This window comes from Carlito syrichta, unplaced genomic scaffold, assembly GCF_000164805.1.
Source record: "Carlito syrichta isolate Samal-C Ts95f unplaced genomic scaffold, Tarsius_syrichta-2.0.1 Scaffold314063, whole genome shotgun sequence".
Taxonomy (NCBI): Eukaryota; Metazoa; Chordata; class Mammalia; order Primates; family Tarsiidae; genus Carlito; species Carlito syrichta.
This window is the reverse complement of record NW_007258159.1, coordinates 636,055-648,050: the sequence shown is the minus strand read 5'-3', so window position 1 is coordinate 648,050 and position 11,996 is coordinate 636,055. Positions and strand designations below refer to the sequence as shown.

The 11,996-nt window shown below is 40.4% G+C and overlaps 1 protein-coding gene across 2 annotated transcripts in view; it reads right to left on the bottom strand.

The window, feature by feature from the left end:
- Positions 1-300: 300 nt before the first annotated feature.
- Positions 301-11,996, bottom strand: part of CREB5 (cAMP responsive element binding protein 5) — a 427,090-nt gene continuing 415,394 nt past the window's right edge. Inside the window, exons 5-7 of one of the 2 annotated variants that reach the window (XM_008070926.1) lie at positions 10,565-10,792; positions 2,054-2,162; positions 301-1,162 (exon numbers count right to left, since the gene is read on the bottom strand). In XM_008070926.1, the coding sequence (XP_008069117.1) occupies positions 999-1,162; positions 2,054-2,162; positions 10,565-10,792 (501 nt within the window). In that variant the 3' untranslated portion in view covers positions 301-998. The remainder of the gene's footprint in view (positions 1,163-2,053; positions 2,163-10,564; positions 10,793-11,996) is intronic. The other variant, XM_021719003.1, reaches the window with a different exon arrangement.

Sequence of the window (11,996 nt, the reverse complement as noted above, 5' to 3'; positions counted from 1 at the left end):
TATAAAACCAGTTGTAATTCAAGGGTGTGGTGTTATAGCCTCGCATCATAATTTGGACTTTCACAATCAAGGCTTACAAAGCTCCCTTCCCTCGTGTCTCCCCAGCTGGCATTCAACAGTGCTTCACCTATAACTGAACCACCTTTTATTTGCTCTGATTATTAAAAACATTAAATCAGGCACATTACACATCTCCTGGTTACTGTTTTGTGAAAAGCAAGAGTTGAATGAACTCCAGATATGGGTGACAGGCGAGGGAAGCCACGGCTAGGTCCACATTTTTGAGGTTTGCTTTTTTTCTTTCCTTCTTCACATGCAATGCTAAAGGGAAAAAAAAAATAAAACCAGAAAGTCACAATGAAAAGTAGACAGGGAGCCCAAGAAAACGTGGAGATGTAGACTAGGCATTTGAGCAACGGGGCCAAGAGGAGGAGAAAAGGCCGATGGTGGTTTCATTTGGACATTGATGGAGCTTTTCACTTTTTATAGTGAGAAAAAACAAAGTGGTGGGAAAGGCTGTGTGTTAATCTGGGATTCTGGTGACATCACAGTGCAAACTCAACATGAGTTATGATGCCATCAGATTTCTTACCAGTTACCTCGGGTCTGTCTTACTTGACATCCAGGTATGCCTCATTTTGGCTAAAAGCTGTGGTTTAACAAGATTCGATGTTTCAGGCAAAGGTTGGGACTGATCAGAATGAAACCATGACTATATACAGAAAAGGTTCAGTTTATAAACAAGTAACTGGTACCAGAAAATTGGAGAAAAGCACCAAGCATTTCCCAAGCTGATAGATATTAATTGCATAACTCCCTTTTTCTTATATAACTAAAGTATAAAAGACAACATTTCCATAATAACTATAAAAATGAAAGCCAGTCTTTGAAGGGCTGAGGAGTCTTCCAGGTCTGAGTTAATTCTAAAAATGCCCTTAAAAGAAAGGACGCATGGTAGGCTACTGCTCTTCTTGAAGGCCAGATCTGACAGTTGCATTTTAAAGAATCGGATTCAGGTCTGTTCTGTGAGTGGTGAGCTGACTGAGGGTGGAGCTTCCTACGACCTCGCTGACCGACGAGGAAGTAGTGATGGTATTATGCTGGATGACTTGTTGCTGGGAACAAGCTGGGACAGGACTTGCAGGAGGGCTACTCTCCGGACCTAGGAAAAAACACACACACACACATACACCAATATGGCTCTTTCTTGTGTGGACTTGCGGACACCTCAGAAAAGTAGCACTAGACATTTACTTGAAATAGAAGAGTTTCGCATGTTTTCTTTCGGAAGTTAATTTCAAAACGTTCTTTTACACTGTTGTCACAAAGCTATGCCTTCCCAGATTACAGCTACGAGCAAAGCCATGCTTTCTAGATCAGTAAAATGATTTGATGTGTTTGAGTTCTGGTTTGTGAACTTCCCCATCTTGCTTTTTCAAATAGCCATCCATATATCAAATGTGGAAAAATACTCACATGTGGTGGGAGAGTCTGTGTTGCTCAATCTAAAAAATTATTTGAAAATAAATTGACCTTCAGCCGTGAATCCCTGCTCCTCCCCCCATTCCCTACTCAATTAACGTTTAACCTGTTGCCATCCCGGGTGCAGAAAGTGAGGTCCAGTTTATTGGTAAACTGAGGCCAGATCACTAGCGTCTCAGCTAGGTGGGTAACATGCCATTTAACCTGAGGCACTGCATGTGATTCACCCAAGGCTTATTTCCCAGCCCACGGATTTCTCAAGGTGACGCTAGGCCACCAGTAACTGGGCTCCAGCAGGCTCTTTTTTTATCGGCTAACAAAAAGAATTTGATAGGATCTTACATTTGAAATGCCAGGGAAGGTGGAGCCAGGAAGTGGTGGGCATGGTGTTAGATAGGGGTCAGGAAAGAGGGGTCTCCCTGGTAAAGTAGTCTGGCAGCTACTCAAGAATTCTTCCAGAAATGCCTGGGAGTGAAATCTACACTTAACTTTTGCCCTTTCAATAAAATCCAATGCAAAATTAATGGCAAAAAAATTGGACACTAAAAAAGCAAAAAAGTCGGTGACTTACTTAGATATCCTTGTGATTCTTTCTGCATGGCTGTAATTGGGCAGTCTTTATGTGTTAACAACAACTGTTTCAGCTGAGCCACCTCGTTTTTCAACATAGATACTTCATTCTGGAAAGAGACGTATTAAAGCCATGTTGAGAAGACCAGAGAGTCCAAACCCAAAACCCTTTGCACTTTCAACGATGAAATTGGCAAACTCTTCTTTTCTGTTACGTCTGGATGACATTAAGAATATTATTTAGTGGGCTTGACCTGAAAATGTGTCACCTGCCTTCACTCTGGCCCTCACACTTATGAGGCACTTTCTGAAGAGACTTGGTTTTAACTCAAGAGTTGAAAGCTATTAAAAGACTAGCACACATCCTTGGGTGATGGGCTTTGGATCCAGGTGAGAATCCCCTTCCTCCCCACACTTACTGTGTGACCCAATGAGGTAACATCAACCAGCTGAGCTCTAGCAACCTCGTGTATCAAATGGGATAAACATAGTATAAAACTCTTTAGGTTGCTATAAGGATTAAATGAGAGAATAGATGAAAAACCTGTAGATCGATGCCTAGTATGTACTAAACAATCAATAAATTTAGCTATCCTAAACTTCACCAGCTCAGGCTGACATTCAGTATGAGAAGAAGGTGAATGCGAGACACACACTAAGAAGAATTATGAGGTAGGTTTTGTGGCTTCAAGCTGAAATGCAGTCAGAATAAGCTGACTCATTTACCATCAGATTTCCCCAAAGAAGTTCCACATTGGCTACTTTTTAGAAGAGAATGTCCACCTGCCTGATGCCCACTGACCAGGAGACATGAAACACATGGCACAAGTGTGGCTCATCTATTGGTGGGAAGGCATCAGCCCAGGAAGGCAAGAGACAATAAAATTTTGGGTCATTATTAAATTAATTTGATAAGTTCATTAGTTAGTTTGGCTAACTTCAGTCTATAAACTCTTTCCTCCTTCAACATCAGGATTTTTTTTGTTCTTATTTACTCATATAAGTGCCTCATATCTGTACTTTATGTAGTGATTCCCAAAGGTATACTCATGGTTTTATAGAATAATGTATTTGGCACCCATTGTTTACAAATATGAATGTACAATAAATGGGGGGGGCAAGGTGCTTCCATTTGATAAAAGGAAACTGTAAACATAATGCTATCCTGAATGAGTCATTTTTTTAAAATTGTGATAAATAATACTCTCTGGGCAAGGTTCATTTGTGGCTGCTGGACATTATACTTTATAGGTAGGAAACTTTACAAACACATGCTCACAAAAAAGGGTGGTTATAACTGCTGTCATTAAGTCATAGCTACACTTTCAATATGAACTTGGCTTTTCAGGCATGTATTTATCACCTAGGAAAGTAAGTTCGGGATTCCAGAAGTTATTCTAAAAAAAATTAAAACCTGTTTTAAAGAATCTCTCCATTTCCAGTTTCCTTTGTAAAATACATTACAAGCAACTACATATTGAGTAACACTCATAGAAAAATAATAAAAACCTCATCTGCAAAAACTTTTCCTGTTCTCCTTCAAACTTGATCTTTACAAAATAAAAATGCCTATTTGGGAAATTAGCCTTAATGATGAATCAATCACTTAAACAGGGAAATTGCTCTTAAATCTGAGAACATTCATGAAGGCAAATTGCACCTCCCACCTCCAAATGAGTGTGATTGATAAAGGGCTTTGTCGAAGTCAAAAGTGACCCTGTCAATTCCAGGGTCAGTGGGACAATTTTATTTATAGGACAATTTATTTTAGCCGTAAACACTAACTCTTTCATCTCTGATTTTATGCCTCTCTAAATTCAGACAGTTTTCCTTTTTATCTCAGTTCCCGTTCTGCTTAAAATAGTATATATAAAAGAAAGTCACTTTTAAACCATTATAAGAAAGCCATCCCCAGTTAAAAACAAAACAAAAAAGGAAGTAAATTTCATTCTCCAGAATGAAATGTCATATTTTTGTACTTGGACAACAGAAATAATTTTCTGAAATCACAACTGCCTGACACCTAGCACCCTGGGTGAAAGTGAATCTCAGCTGCAGATAATGCAGACAATGGATCTTAGAAAATGGAATATGTTCCAATTTCTAGTGAATCTATACTTTTCTACCGTGACCTGGAAAACAACAAGCAAGGAACTTATTAAAAATCAAATTGGGCTCTCTTATACTTTTGAAAGAAAAAAAAAAATCCTGCCTGGTGGTCATCTTGGAGACATTGAATTTAGGCTCCTTTTTTCCCTACTCTCCTGGACAGCAGACCCCTTCCCTTCCTAGGAAGTATTCTGTCTCCTGGGCACAAAGTGTTCATCACCTCTTCCTTAAGAAAACACTCTCAATTCCGTTCTCTGGGTTTCTACATTATCAAGAAGCTAACTGCCTAGCATACTTGGCACACCCCAAACGGTTTCACAATAAACTTTTTGCTTCCATAAGACTTTCTTACTATGAAACAGCAATAATCACAGCTCTGAACAGTCCATGTGGTGTTCTGACCTATCACTAAAGACCCATACAAAGTATATGATTTTGGTGGCATTGTGTCTATGAACAGCAAAAAACACTTTACTAATAAATCAGTATGTTTTAAGTATGGAGACCAAAGCCTTGAGAGTTGTGAGGGCCTGTAAAGATGTAGAATCCAGAGATTGTTGTGACAACTGACCATCACTTAAAGATATATGTGTAAGTGAATATGGATATGCTTAATGGAATGTGTTAGGAGTTATGTTTTTTAGCCATATTATGGTTGACAAAAAATATGAATTAATATCCTAAGTAGGGAAGAGCAATCAGTCTCTTGTTTAGAACATACACATATAACCATGATAATGTAAGGACTAAATAAAGGTTTAATATTCACCGAAGCCACAGAAATTCATGGGGCAGCATCCAGCAGGAAAAGAAACTCTCAAGGCCAGGCACGGTGACTCACGCCTGTAATCCCAGCACTTTGGGAGGCCGAGGTAGGAGGATCACTTAAGGCCAGGAGATTGAGACCAACCTGGGCAACATAGTGAGAACTCATCTCTACAAAAGAATTAGCGAGGTGTGGTGGTGCACACCTCTAGTCCCAGCTTCTTGGAAAGTTGAGGAAGAAGGATTGCCTGAGTCTAGTGGGTTGAGGTTGTGGTGAGCCATGATTGTGCCACTGCACTCCAACCTGGGTGACAGAGTGAGATTCCAACTCAAAAAAAGAAAAAAGAAAAGAAAAAGAGAAAAGAAACTTGCAACAGGGGGTTGAGAATATTTAATAGAGTTTGAGTTCCCGAATTGCCATACCAACAAAGTGTAAAACAGGATGGTTGAACTAGTTTTTTAAGTGCCTTCCAGAAAGCGTTTTTATTCTATGAGTGATTCTGTGTTGCCTTTTTTTTGAGAAGGCTGCTCAATTATTTAATGAAGAATTCAGTCTTGATTTTTATTTGTTAACTACTTTTGACATTCTCAAATATGCTTATATTGCAGGTCTTATATTTTATTAGAGAGCTTGTTTTAGCACCTCTTATGCTTCCAAATTTTATCAGGGCAGATTGCAAAGCAACATTTATAATTTCATTTTAGAGCCAAATTTCCTATGTCCGTGTATATGTTCATGTTGTTGAGATAGAGTGTGTGGAGCCTTCATCAGATTCTGTAAGGGGTCTTTGGTTTAAGAAAGATAAAAAAAATCTCTGCTCTGGAGAGAGAAGAATGAACTATGTACTATGCACTCGCATACTTATCTTAAAGATTCCATATCGAAAGACTGATTAATATGGAAAATGCACAAATGCTAGGGTGTATTTTAAGTAAGAATCTTTTTTCAAGGAAAAGTAGAATCACCTTGAATTCATTTTGCAAGAGAACAACCAGATAGCAAATGTTTCAAAATGATAAAAGAAATCAAATATGGTCCATTAAGTCTAGCAGGGAAATAAAAGCCGGACTTTGGGAGACATTTTCTTACTCTGGATCACTTTGTTTTATAAATTGAGGAAAATCATGAATTTCTTTTTACAAAATGTCTACATAGTAATATTGTACCCACTATGTATGTGTACCTACTATAGCAATAATTCTAGGTCTCCATCTAAAAGTACTTTGTAAAAGCAAAGTATTAATACTATGTATTGATTCTCTTATGGAAATCAACTCTTCATTTTTTCTTCCATTTTTCAAAACTAATTTGAATTTACTACTCCAAAGTAGTTGGCCATTTAGAGACTGCTAGAGGATAGATGTAGTTGAATTGATGTATTTTTAAGCCCATAAGTTTGTCTTAGGATAAAGTAGCAAGCACTCTACAGAGATATTCAATACTACAATAATATACTTTAAACAAGCACTCCAAGAAGTCCCTAACAGCTACATTTACTGTTTTCAGCTTTGGAGACATCATTTAGTTATATGATAAATACAGAATGCTTTTTAGTGTAAGCAGTAGTTTGTGCCAAAAAAATAATTATCAAAATGGGTCCTACAATCAACTCCCCCTTCTTTTTTGTAGATTAGCTGAGACGAGGTTTGGTTCGCTCTGAAACAAAGGACTTTCAATTTGTCAAGCAACAGTTCCCATCTGGCCTATTCTCTTGCCAAATCCCAGACCTGGGCTCATATGTCTAAAATTTCAGCAGCAACTTAGACCATGTGTCTTTGCACTAAAAAAGAAAAGCAATTATTTCCATGGGTGACTAGATGATTTCCATATCCTCTACTGAACACAAGTGGTCTACTGAGTACCACATCAGCGGTGGATGAATTTAGAGCCAATCTTGGTCACTGTATCAAACAAAAAGAACATGGATTCTTTTAGCTCATGGACTTTTTAAAATGAAAGGTCACAAAGCAGTGGGCTAGGCCAAACAGGAGACTTGCTTAATTCCCCATTTTGCTCCTAAACTGACTGTGGGACTTTTGGGAGGACTCGTCACTTCCCCAAACCTCAGTTTCTCCTTCTATGAGATGTCAGATTGGGTAGTTTCTAATGTTTCCACCAATACCCATACCTGTGCTGACCTCTTTGGGCAGAGATTTATTGTGAGACTAGGAAACGAAGTCTGGGAGTTGGATTTTTTCTTCTTAGGTCTGGTTTTTCCAATCTGAAACTCTGCCGCCTAACTAGAAGGTTCTATGCTGGAAAACAGCTCAAAAGTGGCAGCTGGCCATCCAGACCGTGGATATTCTGTTTGGCTGGAGTTTGTTTGCTTAGCACCTTCCATTTTTGTTTACTTAAAATTTGGCTCAGTAGACCAGCCTCAAGAGAGACACCTTTTTCTTTTGACAAAGATTCAGTGAGAGGGAAAGGGTCATTCAAAGGTGGCAGAATCTTCAGCACCCTCTCCAGCATCACAGGACGTGAGGCAGAACACTCAGCACCACAGAAAACACCAAACAGTTGTGGCTTCCGTCCCACTGAAGCAAAGTAGTGGTTGAAAAACATCAACAATTTAGTCTTTTCAGAGACTGTCTGTTCCTTGGGCACTGCTTTGCTTTAACAACCAAAAATATCGGTGCCTTTTACATGGACTCAGTAGGATTTTGTTTTCTTTTGTTTTTTTTGTTTGGGGGAGCTAGAGTTCTAGTATCCCTTTGCCTTAGCCATTTGGCTCCAAAGAAATGTAAAAAAGAAATCAATGGATTAGGATTTAGCAAAGAGTAAATTTATCCCATGTCTTGCAAAAGCAATGATAAATATGCATGTGCCAAGTCACAAACACCTCAAAGTCAACTGGCATCTTTGCTTCCCTGCCTCTCTGCTAAGACCCCTCCATGTCTTCATGCTCCAGGATCAGCTAATACCCTAGAATAATTCTGCAAGGATTCATTTTAGTTAAAACTGATTTAGAGACTTATTGGCCTCTGATATGTGTCAGCTGGTGTTCATGGCTCCTTTATCTAAGGCACTGGTTCTCAACCAGGAGACCGATTTTACTCCCTACCTTTAACCACAGGACACTTGACAATGTCTGGAGAATTTTTGGTTGTCACAACTAAAAGTTTTGCTTTTGACATATAGTGAGTAGAGGACAAGGATGCTGCTAATTATGCTATAGTGCACAGGGTACAACAAAGAATGGTTGAGCCCAAAAGTCAGTGGTGCCATGACTGAGGAAACCTACACCTCGGAACTGGTAACAAACTCCTGGGGTTCCCTCAGTGCAGAACAAACTGCTGCAATATTTGTAGGTCCACATATAGAGGAATTTTTATTTATTTGGCATGTTTGTGAAAACTAACTCAATTTTTAATGATTTAGCCTTGTTCTTACTAACATCTGTGAAACTGCACACTTGATTTTCTAATTACATTTTCAATGCACATCAAAATTAAAATGACTATTAATATTAAAATGTTTATACATGTTCTATCTAAAAGTTTCTCACATACTACTGTTGCCTACCAGATTCTAGAAGCGACTTTAGAGATGTCTGAGTCCAGCCATTCCTCTGTGGCTTGACTCCTTGCAATCACATCCTTGCCAAGTGGTCAGGCAGCCAATTCTTGGACACTCCAGTGATGGAGAATTCATTCATTTATTCAACAAATAGTTACTAAGTGTAGACACTATACTATAAACAACAGACAGATGGGGGAAGGAGTAATAAGAGACAATCCCAACTTTCCTGTAAATACACACTTGTGGAGGAATCATTATCTTTTATAATTAATGGTAATAATATGATAATCATTATCTTATTCCCCCACCCACATCTGAGACATGTTTTCCAGTTTCTTGTTCATATCTATCCCCAAAAGAATGACACATTTAGAGGAAAAAGTGAATATCCATAAATTATGAAATTCAGACCCTACAGAACTGACTTTCCTTGAATGCTTGCAACTTGTACACTGAATGCCCAAGTCATTCCATTTAATAGGAGTGAATATGCAAAAGCTTTGGGGATTTAGCACCCTAATTGTTCCTTTCTAAGGATGCACAGAGAACCAGTTGCCGTATGAGGATGAAGGTGATCTTTGAAGGTACAGAGTCTCCTTATATGGGAAGTTTGTTCCCCACCCTTTTCTCTTTGGTCCTTCTCTCAGTTTGTGGAAGCACTAGGATACCCTCCACAACTCTTTTTATTTTTTTATTTTTTGAGTTGGAGTCTCACTCTGTTACCCAGGTTGGAATGTAGTGGTACGCTCACAGTCACTGCAGCCTTGATCTGCTGGTCTCAGGCAATCCTTCTGCCTAGCCTCCCAAGTAGCTGGAACTACAGGTGTGTGCCACTATGCCCGGCTAATTTTTTTTTATTGTACAGACGAGGTCTTGCCGAGTTGCCCAGGCTGGTCTTGAACCCTGGGCTCAGGCAATCCTCTTGTATCTGTCTCCCAAAGTGCTGGGATTACATGCATGAGCTACCACGCCTGGCTCATACTCAACTCTTATTTTTGACCCTGGACTCTTTGTCACAAATCTCTTTAATTGCCTTTTTTCCTGCTGGTAAATAGTGCACCCTTTTTTTGTGCGTTAGGACAAATGCCCTGCACTGCATCATGTGTATGCCACAAAGTCTGCTTTGGGTATTGGAGTTTCTTCCTTTTCTCTCAGACTTCATTGTAAGATGTCCCCAGTTAAGCCATTCATAAAAAGCAAAAATCATGTAAGAATCTTGCTGAGTTAGAAAATGGGACCGTAATGTGACTTTTCTTTCAGAGCAAAACAAAACCATAAACCTTCCTTTCTTCCATTAAGTAAGAATACAGGTAATCAAGTATAAGCCAAAGCGACCCCCTCAACCTCATGAATATAGACAGTTATTTTTCAGTTGAAGATTTATTATGTGCAGGCACTGTGCAACTGCTTTAGAGACAGTAGTTTATTTATTCCTCCTAAAAACTCTGTAAAGTTATTATTCCCATTTTATAGACGAGGAGACAGACAGCCAGAGAAGTGAACACAGAAAGTAATTGCTGAACCGGCGTTAATTCTCTGTTTGATTAAAGCCTGTGCTCCCAGCCCTAAAACTTAGTTGAATAGGTCCTTCCTCTTCATCTATAGGTTGTAGGCTGATTGATTGAAAACAGAAGTTTAGTTGGGCATGGTGGCTCATGCCTATAATCCCAACAGTTTGAGAAGCCAAGGTGGGAGGATTGCTTGAGCCCAGGAGTTCAAAACGAGCCTAGGGAACACAGTGAGCCCTCCTCTCTACAAAAAATGTAACCAGGCATGGTGGCAAGTGCCGGTAGTCCCAGCTTCTCAGGAGGCTGAGACGGAAGGATTGCCTGCCTGAGCTCAGGAGGTCAAGGCTGCGGTGAGCTGTGATTGTGCCACTGCACTCCAGTCTGAGCGACAGAGCAGGACATCAGCTTAAGGGGGAAAAAAACCCCAAATGGAATGGTTTATTTTGTTGTGCAGAGTGTCCCAGAACTCATACAACTCAAGGAGTAGGTCTGCAGTTCCTCTGTGGGCTAAGTGTGTGGTATTACTAGGTCAACAAGCGCCCGCCAGGGCAGGAAATGTCAATTGTGCACATGGCCTGTGAGCCCTGAGGAAAGAGACAGTGGGCTGCACCTGAAGCTGCATGTTTGTCTGGGTGAGTTCTTCTGCTTTCTTTTCCAGTGACATCACCCAGACCTTCCTCTTCTGTCTGCAGCGGGTGGCAGCTGCCCTGTTCCGTTCCAGAAATTTCCGCCTCCTCTCGTCAGGATCCTCATCTACCACCCTTCGCCGGCGCCCCCCTGTGGGCTGGGGCGGCTGTATTGTCTGGGTTGGCTGCATCTGTTGCGTTGCTGGTGAAACCTGCTAGGACAGAGAGAGAGGTGATTGGGAACAGGGAAGGACACGCTGGGTGAGGGAAAAAGAAAACCCCAAGCGCATGTTAAAATGCAAAGCATAGAAAGTCACTTGCTTTTGTCAGCATATCAAACTTGCTTTTTATGAATGAAATCACACTCATGAAAGAAAAGAAAGAGCATCACTGAACTATATTCTGTGACAGTGGTCCCCAACTTTTTGGCATCAGGGACCAGTATTGTGGAAGATAGTTTTTCCACAGATGGGGCAGAGGGGAATAATTAGGCATTAGATTTTCATAAGGAGCATGCAACCGAGATCCCTTGCATATGCAATTCACAATAGGGCTCATGCTCCTATGAGAATCTAATGCCGCTACTGATCTGACAGCAGTGCTTGTCCACTGCTCACCTCCTGCCAGTGGCCCAGTCCCTAACAGGCCACAGACTGGTAACCAGGGGCTGGGGACCTCTGTCCTATGACATTTAGGGAAGATAGAGGAATGATTTGTGAGAAGATGTAGTCTGATGGATTTTTCCCTGACAAGCATTTGGCCGAATAATCAGAGAGGAAACATTTTTTTTCTTCCTTCAAGTATCCAAACTATTTTATTTAAGATGTGTTTAGAAACTTAACAGTGGTCAGTGTATGACCATAGAGTGAATACAGAGAGGTCAGGGCTATTGTCACTATATGGATGAGTCATCTGTCATCTGTAAAAAACCTCTGTGAAGGTTGTGGGTTCCTTTCATTCTAATGGTGTTAAAACCTTGTTCCTGGAACACACCTCTGGGACATCACTGGCACTCTGACTCCTATCTAAAGAACCCCCTGATGCTGGGAAACAGTTGAAATCCTATTTTCACTATTTCACAGTTCTTACAGCAGAGGACTAGCTGGACCTGCACACTCCAGGTGGGTCTACCTGCTTATCAGAGTGCTCACTAAGGTGGAGGAAGTTACAGAAGAACCTTCTAATGATTGGGAAGCAGGGCCTTTGAAAGCATGAAATCGATGCCCAATGTGGCACTAACCCCTGTTATTCACTGTGTGTGTGAGATGGTGAGGAATGGTGGTGTGTTCCCATATCTTTACCTTAGAAGGAAATCCTGAGTGGCAAAGCACTTTATTAAAAAGTTTTTACCATACGTATAGATTCTTTGCAAGGTCTGCACGGGGCTTGGCAACATCTAAGCTTTTGGAGACCCCC